At 42.7% G+C, this 15230-nt stretch overlaps 1 protein-coding gene across 1 annotated transcript in view; it reads right to left on the bottom strand.

The window, feature by feature from the left end:
• The window catches only part of LOC307250865 (A-kinase anchoring protein 13), a 118161-nt gene that overhangs the window by 32885 nt on the left and 70046 nt on the right, over nucleotides 1–15230 (bottom strand). Inside the window, exons 13-17 of the mRNA XM_080028127.1 lie at nucleotides 9816–9952; nucleotides 6660–7015; nucleotides 4769–4810; nucleotides 1595–1772; nucleotides 1006–1108 (exon numbers count right to left, since the gene is read on the bottom strand). Coding sequence (XP_079884253.1) covers nucleotides 1006–1108; nucleotides 1595–1772; nucleotides 4769–4810; nucleotides 6660–7015; nucleotides 9816–9952 — 816 coding nt within the window. The remainder of the gene's footprint in view (nucleotides 1–1005; nucleotides 1109–1594; nucleotides 1773–4768; nucleotides 4811–6659; nucleotides 7016–9815; nucleotides 9953–15230) is intronic.

Raw genomic sequence — 15230 nt, 5'->3', positions numbered from 1 at the left:
ACAGCTAGTTTCTACTGCAGCTAAGTGCACAGCACATTACTTACTCAAGTTATCCTCATCATCGCTAGATGAAAAGTCTGGGTAAATGATCTCAGACTTAGATTTGTTGAGGATGGGGGAAAGGTTGAAAGAGAAAGAAATTCGCCTCTTACGTCTCAGGCATCCCACAGCTGGTAAGGCAGGGAGGAGAGAACCACAGCAGAAATGGATCAATTATTCAAATAAAGTAAGTTTAGAACAACAGTGAGTATGGAGGGATAGGAGGAAGAGAGGTCAAGATTAAGAGAAAATTCAAAGCACCACCAATTAAATGAACTGCTGAAGAATTCCAAGACGTTTTTGAAAGGCCATACACATGGTGTGCCCACTTATTCAGACTGATTAGACTAATTAGAATAGCATGAGGTCACCGAACCTAATGAAACAATACCATTCACGAAGGTGGTACCTCTCATAGGCTAAAAGTTGCAACATTAATCAAATGGTCAGACAATGACATTGGACTAATTATACAAATAATTGAACAGGACCACTTTTAAATAATGACTACATCCATGTTTAAACACCCTTAAATAATGGCTAGCTCCTTCAAAACCTTTTTACTGTATGTATCTAACACTCTTGAACTTCCTCACCTCACAAACCAAGATAATACCTTTCCTCCACAAATCTAGCTTGTTCTCCATCATCACTGGGACTGATGCAAGGAAAACATTACAACATCTACATTGTGTGGCTTCTCACATAAAGAGACAAGTCTTGGTCATTCTGAACACAGGGCCTTCTGAGCTTTGAAACAGGAGGATGTGAAATACACTGTAAATTTGAATCTTATGATATTTAGCATTTACTGACTCAAATATTGGTGTATTTTCACTAAAATGCATGATTATAGAAAGGAATGTATAGATATAAATAAATGTATAGATAAAGAGGTCTGGGAGGCTCAATTTTATGTAACTGTAATGTGATCACCGGTGATCAGCCTAACAACTTGCTACTCACTGTCAATGTCCCTCTGGCTGATGGCGAGCATAGACACAGACTTAGTCAGGGGAAGGCTCATGGGAGGACAGCTGTTTCTCAGAGGCCGATACCGCCTTGATTTCTGGAACACACAAGAGACACAAGGTTGAGTAAAACACAATGCATGACAATGTAGCAAAAGATCAGTAAACAAAGCAGGTGTAACATGGAACTATACAATCGCAAACATTGACTGAAAACAGGAATTAATAAACTAAAAAAAGGGAAACTCCACAAATGATTTGTGAAGTTTGTTTTAAAACACATTGGGAGCGGAGAGAAGTCGCCCTGAGGAAATTGATGTTTATTAATTCTTACTGATCCCCAAACAGAGAAAAGGGCTCAAAGTTCCCCCAGGCTGTTTATAAATCTTGTTGATGTACAAGTAGATGCATTTTTCCCCTCTCATGTGAATTAAGCTGAGGAAGTGTTTGAGCATCCCCTGGGCCGACTGTGTGCCAGTATTAAGATAAGACATCTAAAGGACAAAACGTGTTGATTTGTCTGTGTGTGTGTGTGTGTGTGTGTGTGTGTGTGCGTGCGTGCGTGCGTGTGTTTTTTTGCTGACCGAGTCTCGTAGTCTGCCGTGGCCCCCCAGCTCCTCCCTCTCCTCTGTCAGAGACACCAGGGAGCCCCGTTCGTCGCTGCCTCTCCGGGGCATTCTGGAAGGCTCCAGGATCCGAGGGCCCTGGTTGGTGGGGCCCCTCAGCTCATCCTGGACCCCACTGAGGCCCTCCAGACTGTAGCTGTTCACACAGAGAGAAAGAGAGAGCAGAGGTGACCTCCAAGGAAAAGAAGGAATGAATGCACTGCACAAATACACTCCACTAGTCTCTGTGGACTATTCATCAAAAATAAATTGAGTTACACACACCTATGGCTGCATCCGCCCCACGCACACACACACAGACAGACATGCACACAGACATGCACACATGCACCTGTTGACACACACACACACACACACACACACACACACACACACACACACACACACACACACACACACACACACACACACACACACACACACACACACACACACACACACACACACACACACACACACACACACACACACACACACACACACACACACACAGCTGCTCCTGCACAGTGTTTAGCCAGCTGAGTTATCACTGGGCTATGGAGCAGATTTACAGCTGAAGCAGCAGCAAAATGACTTCCAACATCAGCATCAGCATAGAGAGGCCCCCGCAGCTGTGATTTACAAACCCAATTACATCGATCTATGACTGGAAATAAGAGGCCTTGAGAAATCCAATACAATGATTATGGAGAGGAAAACTACAGCTACATTTCATTCAGGATGAGCTATGCTACACGGCTGCAGCTCTATCTGCTGCCAGGCCAGGACAGACTGTGATAGGGAAAAGCCCCAGCAGTAAATATCTCTTATCTCCAGCCGTTGGCTTTGTATGGCACTGCATTATAAAGCAAGCCATCAGACGAACGCATTCAAACATCACTAACCCAGACTGGACCAAAATAATCATGCCTTATGGATTATCAGTGACCAGCATAGAGCAGCACTCACCTCTCCTCGGGGCTGTGGATGTAGATGACTAGATTTGTCATATTAAGCATTAAGGCCCGCTTCTTGCCGGCGTTATTACATACTGTACTATGGAGCCGCAAGGTCCTCTGCACTAAAACATAAATTATACAATCAGCTTTTGCAGCTCTCTGCTGTAGTAAACTATACTGAAGGGGCAAACACACATGCTTACAGGCATATACGCCCTCCAAAATGGCAAATGCAAATCAACTAGCATGTAAATACGCCCTATTCAAAGTAGGTCATGTGCTCTTGGCAAGAACAAAAAAGCCATCACAAACACATTGTACTTGAGGGAACTAGTTCCACACCATAGCTGTGAGGAGCATTGGGAGGGCTAGCTAGCGCTGACGCTAACAGATTGTGAGGTGGTGGGGTTAATCAGGGGGGAAACTGCAAGTGGAGATAAAGAGGAGTGATGGGAAGTGTGGCAGTGTGACACCAGAACACATAGAGCAGAATATGCCAAAGACAGAGTTACAGTGATGTATACAGAGAGTGACAATGTTCTAGCATTAGTGGACTACTGCTGTTTCCAGTATGGCCAGTAGGCAGTCTGACATTGTCAAGCATTAACAGTGGAAGTGGGTTCAACTTAATTTCCTGCTGCAGTGTTGTGGTAAAATCAGAGAGAAGTACGTTTACCAGAAATGCGCTACTGGCATGGTAATATTTCCTCTGCTGCTGTGGTAGCCAATGCTTCCTTTAGGTGAAAGATGTAGTAGCCAAAAGTGAAACAACGGCCAATATCTTAATCATTTCTTTAATACATTTTCAATGCAATAAAAGCCAATAATGTAGCAACTTACCAATAATGTAATACAATTTCTGAACCAATAAATTAGTAACTTTCTGCCAATAATGTACTACATTATTACAAGTCTTTAAGCAGGTTTTTGAAAGAAACATCAATACGGGTCATGGAAGTAGGATACTGTATAGCTAATAAATCAAACTTAAATAAAGTGACATAAGTATATGATTACATTAACGGCTCCAATTATTGAATCATTGAATTATTTTTAAAACTCAGCCAATGATATTACAGTATCGTCAATAAGTGTTAACGTTATTGCTTCAGAAATTGATTTACTTTATTGGCAGTTATTACATTATTGGGTGCTACAAAAGACACAGGCCATTGGTTTAAGCAGTGGGTGGTCTATGATTTAAGAGCACTGCATGTACAATGCTTAAACAATCACAATAATAGGTACAGCTAAGAGTCACTAAATTACATATCTGACTCCCTCCACCTATTGGCTCCTGGCTTGCAGCACCAATTAAACCTACTGGCACGGGTTTGTATGAAAAAATGAATGCCTGCCATCTATACTGTGATAAGACATGGCCTTCATGTCATGTCAGGTCTCAATCCATGACCCTCCACTTCACTAAAGTCATGTTGCTCGTTTCTCATCCCAACAAACACCATTACATTACCCTTCACCGGTGACCGCTATCCTCAGCCCTAACTGGAGTAAAGTACCTCGGGGTGGATGCTCTCGCCACTTACAGGTTTTCATATAGACACATTTCGACAGTCTTCAAGAGAAATCTAGGCCTGCAGAACTGAAACAGCTACACCCGGTCCCACAGGATCAATTAGAGGTGAGAGATGTTTCATCCTACTTCATACCTGACTCCCCCTGTCTCCGTCCTGCTTCTTCTCACACAGTCAACAAAGCCATTCCTTTTCTAAACTAGAACAATTCTGCAAAACTTCCATCCTATGTTTACTGCTGTAGCACACGCTGTAAGAAACTGCTCTGTTGCCTTCACAGCCTTGAAAAAAAATCCCTACAGGAACTTATCACACCGAAAAAAGAAAATCCTTTGTTCTCTTATGCCCAGTAGAGCCTCCAGAGCTATACTCCCCTCTTTCCATGTGGCTGCCTGTTATTACCACTGCAATACAAAACACTAGTGTGTGACTCTCCACCATCTATTTTGCCACGGTATTTCTTGCACATTCCAACACTTTTCCGCACAGTTGCCCTGAGGGGATGGAGCGCTACGCGGCAGGAGTTCAGCAAGCATACACTACATTAAAAAGCGAGAAGTGGAAAGGGTCTACACACCTACATGATTTGCCATTGCTTGTCACCTAGCAACAATTCAATCGTGACAAAACATGAAGCGATGAACGTGATGTATTAGTACCTTCTCCTGTGAAAGGTTGGCTTTCCCTCACCACGGTTGGGACTGCAGATGATGGATGAGACAGAAAGGAAGTGATGGATTATGGGTAAGATGAGTTGGGATAAGAGGGGGATGGCAGGTCAATATGGACATAATAAATGAATGAAACTATTGGGACCACAATGTATTTTGGTAAGTTGGATAGCAATGGCATTATTGATTGAGTATGGAGCTCTGAAGCACAGGCCACCATGTTGGAGGAGTGATAACAATGTTATTTGTTCATAGCCATTGATCCAATGAGAATAGTTTGACATGTTGATGCCACTACATGTCAATGTTGGAAGATGGCTAGGTTAGAGTAGCAAAGAGACAGCTGGGAAACAGCTTTTACAGTGTAAAAATGTAACTTAACATTTTACATGGTTTATGTGGCCAACTGTTTCTTTGCTGTGACTTCCGAACTCCATTAGTCTAGTGCACAGCCCACTTTAACTTTCCGTAAACAGAAATTGTAATTTTAAATGTTTTTTTGTACAGCCTCACCACATGAGACAACATGATAATTAGCCATCTTTAGTGTTGCAGGCAGGTGTTTTTTTTCTTTACCCTTAGCTAGTTTTTAGCATATGCAGAGCTAAGGTAATGCATCGTACATGTACAAGACATTGTAATAGGCATAGAAATGTCACTGCAGTCGTATGCCTCAGACAGCGTTCACCATCGGGAGCAGCAGAAACCTTTCTCTAAATCTCTTAATCTATTTCCATGCGTCATATACAGTATGTGCTCCAGATGCCTCAAGTTTTTTCTCTAATGCCAACTCTAAAAATGATTCCTTTTTCCGTCATTACTTACACTGTAAACAAAGCTTACAGATGAGGGCTTGGGATAATTGCTGTTCCTGCTCAACATAAAAATAGCAGCTGATAAAAGTCTAAATCAGTTGTTGTTGTTTTTTCCTTTCTGTTTTCAGACTTCTGTTGTAGCACAGAATACAAAGAGATACCAAGGTCTTGGTCTTAATGTGCTCTGCATCAGCGTTGTAAGTGTGTCAATGTGAGTGTGTTCACTGATTTAGATGTTGCTGTGAGTGGGTATGAGTGTGTGCATCTGATGAAGTAAGGTGTGCGTCTCTAAGTCTTTGAGTGAATGGATTTGTGTGTGGTAGCTCCCCACCAACACCAGACAAATTGCAACACAGCTGCTCGCAGCAGGAGGAGGAAACATTCAACATGGCACAGAGTGAGTGGCATCAAGAAGCTCTAAATATACTGACATCTGCACACATCAGTTCTCCAAACAACTACTGACTAACACATGACTAACTCCAGCAGCCAATGTTGAAGACAAAGAATCTCACAATCTATTCAACTGCACCCACAATGTCATTAGAGATCCTTCATTTATGGGCACACTTACACTTGGCTAGGTTGATCCGTGCCTTGCTAAAGCGCAATTGCCCCACCTTCCTCCTCCCCCGCAGGCCAGGCCCACGATTGTAAATACGCTAACAGTCTTAATAAACGCGGGTTTGGGTTTTGGAGCGTATTTGTATCAGATTATTTTAGAATATTTTCATCAGAACAACACTAACCCTTAGGCACAAATGAATGTCTGTTACGCGCATGGACATATTGAGTCGCGGGGAACAGTCTCATATAAATTGACGTCAGGACCACCGTCTAGGTGCGTGCTTGTACATTTGCATCCATCCCGTTCTGAAGCACACCTCTTCCAACCGGGCCAAGGTCAAGGAAGTTTAGGATGCTTGTTCGTAGTACGGAGCACTCACACTGGTCAGACTAACTAGACTTTAGCCTTTAATAATGCTTGGACACGGTACGGATGCCTAGTGTAAGTGTGCCCTTAAAGAACCTAATGCCATCTGTTCCCCTTCCCCAGTCCCTACCTCCTCTGGTTCATCTCTGCGTCTCCTGCGTTGTTCTTCCCTGGACCCCAGCTGTGTCTGCGCAGAGGGGACAGGGAGCGCAGGCTGCTCCTCAGACAGGAGCGCCGAGGCACTTCAGTCACTCTGTCTTTGGCCTCTTCTTCAGCTTCACCACCTCCTCCTCCTCCACCACTGTCCAGTCCTGCAGTGACGGTCTCCCCAGTACGGATGCCCTCCTCTGGGCTCCAGCTGCATTCCAGGCCCTGGCTCCCCTCGAGGCTGGAGCTGGACGGGCCCACACTGGCTGTGTCGTCTGTGGATGAACAGGAGACGGAAACCTCACTGGTGCTATCTCCTCCCGTCACTGGTTCATCATTCTGTGGAGACAAAGAAATAGATGTATTGTTAATGTTTAGAATTCTCACTGACAAGCATGGTGTGCCTTTGTGGGATTGTTAAAGTAAGAGCAATACCTCCTAAAAGAGACAGTATATCATATTTTTTTTTTATTAAATGAAACAACTCAATGCCAAATTCTTATGAAAATGACTTTTTAAAGGTAATTTCTTTTTCTAGAGTATTTACTTCCATCCCTAATTTAATGAAGGATTGCTCTAAAGGAATTCAAACCACAGAACAATTATAGTCTCTCTCACAGAGCCACACAGGAAGTGGTCATCCGGCTACATCAACAGGGGAATACTTAGCATAAGTTTATGTCATTTTCACTATTTTATCAGGCAGTAAAATGAATAAAAGCTTGGGGGGTACAGCACAGAATAGAACAGAATAGAATAGAAAATGGTGGAATAAAATAGAATGGAATAAAACACAATATACTGTACAATGAAATGGAAGAAAACACAATATAGACGAGAACTGAATGGATTCCTTCAAAATGTTTGTTAATCACAATACCTATCGCATTGTTTATCCGTCAGCATTTCTCCCCTGAAGCAAGCAGGACATTAACAGAATGCTGGAGAGTTGTTTAACCCACAGGAATGAGATATAATGAAGGCCAAATGGTAAGGCTCAGGGATAATGAGCCAGAGCCACTTTATAGCAACACTGACATTAAAACAAAACACCAATTAATGATGGCCAGCTTGTGAAAACAAACCTTTTTCAGGAGTTATAAACAGTCTTTTCATCATTGTAAGAGGACTGTCGCAGAGACGCAAAGCCAAGAAAGTTTTTAGTTCAGCATTGACAAAGTATGTATACACTCTATACTATATTAGTTAGCTAATACATTTATATGCAGAAATGCATTTTTGCTAATGAGAAAATGCTATATGTATAGGAGGGAAGGACAGAAATTATTATTTTACTTGTGGACTACTTGTTTCGTCATTATTAGTTTTACCTATCTAACAGCTCTGTAGTAATAAATAAGGTAAAGAAAACATAGGACTGGTAAACACTCTTTGGTCGGGGTCCTGTGGGAAACACACACACACACACACACACGCAGCACACACACACACACAACACACACACACACACACACACACAGGTATGGGATAGTCCATTTAGAGCTAATTTGTAGGTGTGGGCTTTAACTGGGCCTATTATGCTGCCAGCTGCAGTGTGAGAGCCGAGCATAGAGCTGCCTCTGTCACAGAGCTGGGAATGAAAGATCGGCTTTATGCTTGGGACATGACTTCCTCTGGGAGTGAGAGGATACATGAGTTTGTTTGTGTGTGTGTGTGTGTGTGTGTGTGTGTGTGTGTGTGTGTGTGTGTGTGTGTGTGTGTGTGTGTGTGTGTGTGTGTGTGTGTGGGTGGGTGTGTGCATGTCTATACGTTCCCAAAGTGAGTGTATATTTGCCAGTCACATGAGGAGAAGGAACCAGCTCAATTATGAATGACATTTTAGGCCCTTAGATGATACTCACATATTTGCACAGTATAATTAGTTGTAGTTAGAAAGTCTTAACTGAAGGGCACTTGGACATGACTAATGTTAATGTGAGATGTTACTTTGATCAATACCATGACCACAGAGTTATGAAACAGATTTCAGCTCATTACCAGACAGCTTCTATAAAATGTATAACATCGTATGAATATAAAAGAAAATGTCCCTTCAGAGCAGTGGAGTCAGTAATCCTCTCTTTCTGAAGCTGAATCTAGCTGTTGCCCTCTTTGTGTGGGATCAAAGCCTGTGAAGCCATGGCACATTTTGCATGTCCAGCTGCAGTGTCCTTACCCAGCCTCTCACTGTATACTCCCCTGCTGCTGATATCATATGCGCTGACTTTTTATAACGAAATGGATATTCGGTTCACATTACCATGAGCATGTTTCAAGTCCTCAACAATGCAGAAAACTGAGAGGGACTAGTATTTCAACTTGAACCAAAGGGCGTCTAGATAAGTTACAACATACTTTTAACTTCAGCTGAGTGACAGCAGGGACCACATCTTGCACTTGCACAGTTGCTATGTAGAGCTGCACTGTCTTGAAAAGATGCTTAGTAGATGTTTGGCAAATCGGCCTCAGGGTGCTGATAAATAAAATGCCAAGCATAGACTGACATAATAGCTACTTCATATATTGTATAATCCCTATAGGAGTAGCTGCAGGGCAACACATAAATATGCTGTATATTCTTGCAGGTCAGTGTGAACCGGTTGTTTGGACTGTGGCCAGTAAATGGTTTGGTGAAAGTGTTTGAACCCTAAAGTACAAAATCATAATACATTGTATTTTAAAGTTGGAGTCAGTGATTCTGGAGAATGCTTGTTATCAAAATCACCTTTTTTTTCAAAATATGTGAATATCTCCTCACTATCTGCGCTACCTGTCTGTACTGTGCGTGTACTGAAATAAATGTGGTGTTAATATACAGCCTAGGCTCTGTAACTGGAATGTAAACAAATGGTATGTAAACAAGGGGGGGGGCTCTGTAGGGTGCCAAAGCCTAGGCTCTGTAGGGTGCTACAGAGCCTAGGCTTTGTATAAACACTGGATCATTTTTAAGTGCACACACAGTACAGTTAGCAGATGGGGAAGAGATATCCACTGATTTTGACAAAAAACATATTTTGACAACAAGCGTTCCCCCAGAATCACTGACTGTGCCTTTATTTATTTTTCACATTTCCAGTGGCATGTCCAGAATCTTTCCCAGTGAACCCTATAGCAACAGAGAGGCAGCAGTGAGTCAGACCTTTGTGAAGACGCAGTCATATCCCGGCTCTGCGTTCAACAGGCTTTCTATGTCGCTGCCAGAGTCTCGGTGAGCGGTGGAGGGACAGCTGCCTCCACTGCTGGTTCTACTGGGCAGACTGGGAGACGCTGAGGATCCTGAAACACACAAGGACAATGTGTTAGGATTGAAGTAAAGCATGTTGAAAACACAGAGACAAAGAGAACGATGGTGTGTAGAAAACTGTAACTTGAGCCTCGGAAATATGAAGGTACCAGGAGAATTCTTCCTGACATCTTTCCTCTGGAAAACATTCTGCCATGGTGTAATTAAAAGTAAGATTTTCTGTGTTATTTTGAAATATTGAAAACCAACAAGAGCATTCATGTGTTAAACTGAAAAACACAACAATGATGTGTTATTATCATGCCCTACTATAAAACACAAGCAGGTCTGTTAGACATTAGTCAAAAGACTGGGAACCCAAGAAGGTGTGAAAAGCCTGGCCGATCAATGGACAACTGTCCCGAAGAAAGCGGTCTGTGCTGAACTGCAAGTGCAAACAGCTAGTGTTTGAGTGACATGTTAGCTTCAGGTCTGCCCTCACACCTTTTCAACACAGAAAATAAAAACTAGAAAGTGCAGGATGTGCTGCACAACAACCTCGCATGTACCATTAGTCAACCTGGGGTCAACACTGTTTACAGAGACTTTCTGCTGTATTTTAGGGATTAAGTTAGAAGTAATGGCACTTCAGGTAACAGTTGTTTGATTACCAGCAATTACAGATATCACACAGACATTTTCACGCCCAGGTCTGCAAACATCAGCCACACTGTACTGTATGTACTTGTGAGGACAAAAACGTCCTCACCTGAACCATAGTCTGCAATGCATCACAATGAATATCTTCAATACACCAGAGATACTTTAAAACCATTGCTCTCACTGTAAACCTTTGGTAAAGTAGCAGTTCAGAACTTCACATCAAGTCGGACAGTGTTCTTTAACTGTCGTAGGTTTTCAACAGCAACCCACCATGAGCCTTTTTGGAGTTTAAACACACTATTTTAGAAGCTTTTTCAGGCCCCCTCCTTAAGGAATCCACCCTAGAGTCACACAGTACAACCATTTCTTGTACATGTAAGGACATGTACTGATAAAATCTCAGGACAAACTAAAAGAGGAAGATTGTACCCAACTGCAGATGCATAACAGTGGGCTGACTTTAGCCAGATGCCAAGAAAAACTGGGTGAGATCATTCACCGCGTCTGTTATTTTGCATCATTTCTCATGTCTATTTCTGCCTGAAACAGCGGAAGTTATTCTTTATCCCTGAGGAACATTTCCCTGTGCTCATATGAACTAGAGGAAGCTTCTCATGTGCACGTTACGTCTGTGTATGTGTATCCCTGGAGGACTTGGATTCTGTGTGAAAATGTCTACAGTTAATAATGAATGGCCTTACAGAATACAAGTTAACACTAATGGCAGACAGTAGACACAGTTGATCTCTGGCTAATAGCTAGCGGGCACTCCAGGAATCCTGAGGCTGTGTGTTGATGTGCAGTCAGCTGCTCAGAGCAAGGGGCCGTCAGGGGGTCGGGGAGATGGGACAGAAGGGTTGCAGTGGGTGTGTTCAATGACAGAGCCCCTTCATTTTAGCAAGGATCTGTTACACCAGACTAACAAACGAGCAAAATGGGGGGAGTGGGGCACAGTCACAGACATCCTGACAGCTGATTGACTGCTTACTGCCGACCGCTCACATGTGTGTGTAATTGCATGAAAACATAGGTGGGTCTAGGGAGGGGAGCATTTAGCCAGGGCTTCCCCAGGCCTGCTCACTTAGACCTGTCGGAAAGACTGCTGCTAAAGCCCAAGAAGTCATGAAGGAACAATTTCATGGTAACAATATGTATCAATACTGTAGCACATTACACACGCACACATGTCAGACAGACAATGTAAAGACGCATGGTATTATCCTTTACATCAGAAGCTTTGAAGTATTTATCTTTCGTGGCTAAGGTGAAAAAATGAAATATTGGTATTTAGATATTTAGTTACATATTTTTCTGGATTAGAAGCAGTTGATTTAACTAACACATTATTTAGAGAATGAACGCAATTAGTTTATTAAAATGAAAACTTGCTTCGTAGTGTTTCACAGATCTTAAGTTATAAAGTGTCAACAATGTCTAGTTATACAGTATCTAGTCTTTTAAAGCTAGGCAATTAACTCATATTCACCTCTGAATCTCTTATCTCAGAATCAGAGGTGTTTAGGAGGCAGTTTAAATCTCCATATCTGCATCCCAGTCTGCAGAGATACCGTAAATCCATCCATCAACAGGAGGAGGCGACCACAATATGACAGACACAGGATTACTGCTGTATAACTGCCGTAGAAAGTTGACAAGTTTGATGTTCCAAGTTTGTCTGAAACTACAGTTCTAACCTGAGCAAGTCTCTGAACGGCTACACACAGCGCCAACACACAGTAACATAGATGGTCACCCCATGACATAATCAATAGCAGGTTTGCTTTAAAACATGGTGGACAACATACCACTCCAAACATGAGAAGCACACTGACCTTTGACATCAAGTGCTGCCGCAGACCTTAACCTTGACCAAGGGGGTTTTGGGAACTCAAACAAAAACATTCTACCGTTTTTTTCTTCATATGTCTATACGTATATTCTGTCTGTCTAAGTCCGTCTGCCATGAATGTAGCATCCCAAAATGTAAATGTGAAATGTGTGCAAGTATGTGTGTGTGTGGGGGAGTGGCAAGAGGTGGTGACAGAGGTGGATGCTGGGAGTTTTTTCTCAGCCTCCACCCACTCACACCTGTCCACCAAAAGTAGCAGGGGACTGTGAGCTTTGACAGCTGTCCTCCTGCCTCTCTTTCAAACAGACCCCCGCACACAGACACACACACACACACACACACACACACACACACACACACACACACACACACACACACACACACACACACACACACACACACACACACACACACACACACACACACACACACACAGCACAGAGAACAGGTGTAGAACCCTCTGATGAGTCAGCAGGTTGTTGAGGTTGTTGGTTGAATGTAAATTAGCTCACACACTTGTAAACATTGCATTGACTAACACACAACATATTTTTTTATAATTAATTTGACGTTCGTTTAGAGGTACTACTGGGGCAAACACAGAAAAGCTTTTAATGCAAGTGAGTCAAGGAAAACACCTAAGGCCTTCTCACAGCTGAGTAAAAGTTGCCATGTTAAAGATGTGCGACGAAAGCCAAGGAAAAGGGATGCCAGGCTAAAGTCGTCAGGAGAAACGGGAGTCGTTAGATGAATGTGGCAGAAGAAAAATTGCAAAGTAGATATGATCCAAACCAATCATCCGGTCTGAAGCGGTGTGTGGCGAGAAAACAACCGACAAGATAAAGTATCCATGGGGCCTCCCTGCACTCAAAACACTCTTCACTGCTCACTTCATGTGCCGTTTCAGATAAGTCGCCACTGAGGCTAGCTTATTACGTTCTCCCTAAATGCAGATTTTATCAGCACTGTTCAGATAAAAACCAGATAACATTTAGTTTTCCTTGGATCCTAATAAATCCTTGTCTTGTTTGTTCTAAGAACATGACTGGTTCAATGTATGCAACTGGGCTTGACTATTTGCAGAAAGATTTATTTTTTGTGCAAAGGGAACACCAGCCAGTCAGTTCGTCTACAAAGCTGAGAAACCACTAGGGGCTGACCACACTGGATGTCTGAACAACACAAAGTGTGGCGCACCAACTAATCTTTTTTTTTTTTTTTTTTGTCTCAAAGCAACAGAGCAGCCTAGTTGTGTTTCTCTGTTGCTGTAACTGAATCGGCTCATACATCGGCTATCACCCAACATTATGCTGTTCAGTGGGCTAACAGTGATGTGAGCGACACTTCATTTAAAAATGCTATTATAAAGAAATCTTCCAAACCTTTTAATGCAAAATGGAAGGTCCTAACAGTTTTTGTCAGGAGCTTGCTGACATATAGCCTACCATTTTCCACTCAAATAAAAAATATCTCCTCTGCTTACAGGTTTTGAGACAGAACACTCCTTAACCAGGCTGTAATTCAAACCTTCACTTTAAATTGTGCAATAACCACAATTTACTCCTGTATCTTTGTTTTTCTCTTTTGACTGTATTAATTCAGCCAGAGCACAGCCAGCGTGTCTCCTCCTACATAAATAAGGGCTGCTGAATTGACCCATGATAAATGTAATATCATGCAACATTGCAAACAACACTTTAAAGCAGCAGGGTGAGTGACTCAACAGAGGCAGCCAACCACAGACAGCGAGGCAAGCTACCAGACTGTGGCTTCAGAAGAACAGCTAACCAGTTATATTATGGGATGCAGTACGTTCTCTACACACATGAAGAGGCTTCAGTAGTTTTTTCTGTAAACTCGTCAAATGATTTGTTTGTGTGTTTAGTAGCTGAGGTTGTGCATAGTACTTGTAAATCAAGTGTTCTTGAGTCTCCTTTGAGATTTGTGAATCTACAATGTAAAAGACACCTGTCCACAGAGTCAATAAATCAAACTCCAACATATCCATCATGGGCAAGACCAAAGAGCTGTCTAAGGACATCAGGGACAAGATTGTAGACCTGCACAAGGCCGGAATAGACTACAAGACCATTGGCGAGAAGCTGGGTGAGAAGGAGACAAATGTTGGTGCGATTTTTCGAAAATGAAAGAAACACAAAATGACCCTCAATCTCCCTCGGTTTGGGGCTCCATGCAAGATCTCACCTCGTGGGGTATCAATGATCATGAGAAAGGTGAGGGATCAGCCCAGATCTACATGGGAGGAGCCTGTTTATGATCCCAAAGCAGCTGGGACCACAGTCACCAAGAAAACCATTGGTAACACACTATGCCGTAATGGATTGAAATCATGTAGTGCCCGTAAGGTCCCCCTGCTCAAGAAAGGACATGTACAGAACCGTCTGAAGTTTACCAATGAGCACCTGAACGACTCAGAGAATGCTTGGGAGAAGGTGATGTGGTCAGATTAGAACAAAATCAAGTTCTTTGGTATCATAGTGACTCGCCATGCTTGGAGGAAGAGGAATTCTGACTATGACCCCAAGAACACCATCCCCACAGTCAAGCATGGAGGTTGAAGCATTATGCTTTTGGGGTGTGTCTCTGCTAAGGGGACAGGTGGACTTCACCGCTTCAAAGGAAATATGGATGGGGCCATGTACCATGAAATACTAGGTGCCAACCTCTTTCTCTCAGCCAGGTCCATAAACATGGGTCATGGATGGGTCTTCAAGCACGTCAATGACCCTAAAAATACAGCAAAGGCAACAAAGGAGTGGCTCAAGAAGAAGAACATTAAGGTCATGGACTGGCCTAGC

Source organism: Ammodytes marinus (genome assembly GCF_949987685.1).
Source record: "Ammodytes marinus genome assembly, chromosome: 1".
Classification (NCBI taxonomy): domain Eukaryota; kingdom Metazoa; phylum Chordata; class Actinopteri; order Uranoscopiformes; family Ammodytidae; genus Ammodytes; species Ammodytes marinus.
This window is presented reverse-complemented; position numbering and strand designations above follow the sequence as displayed.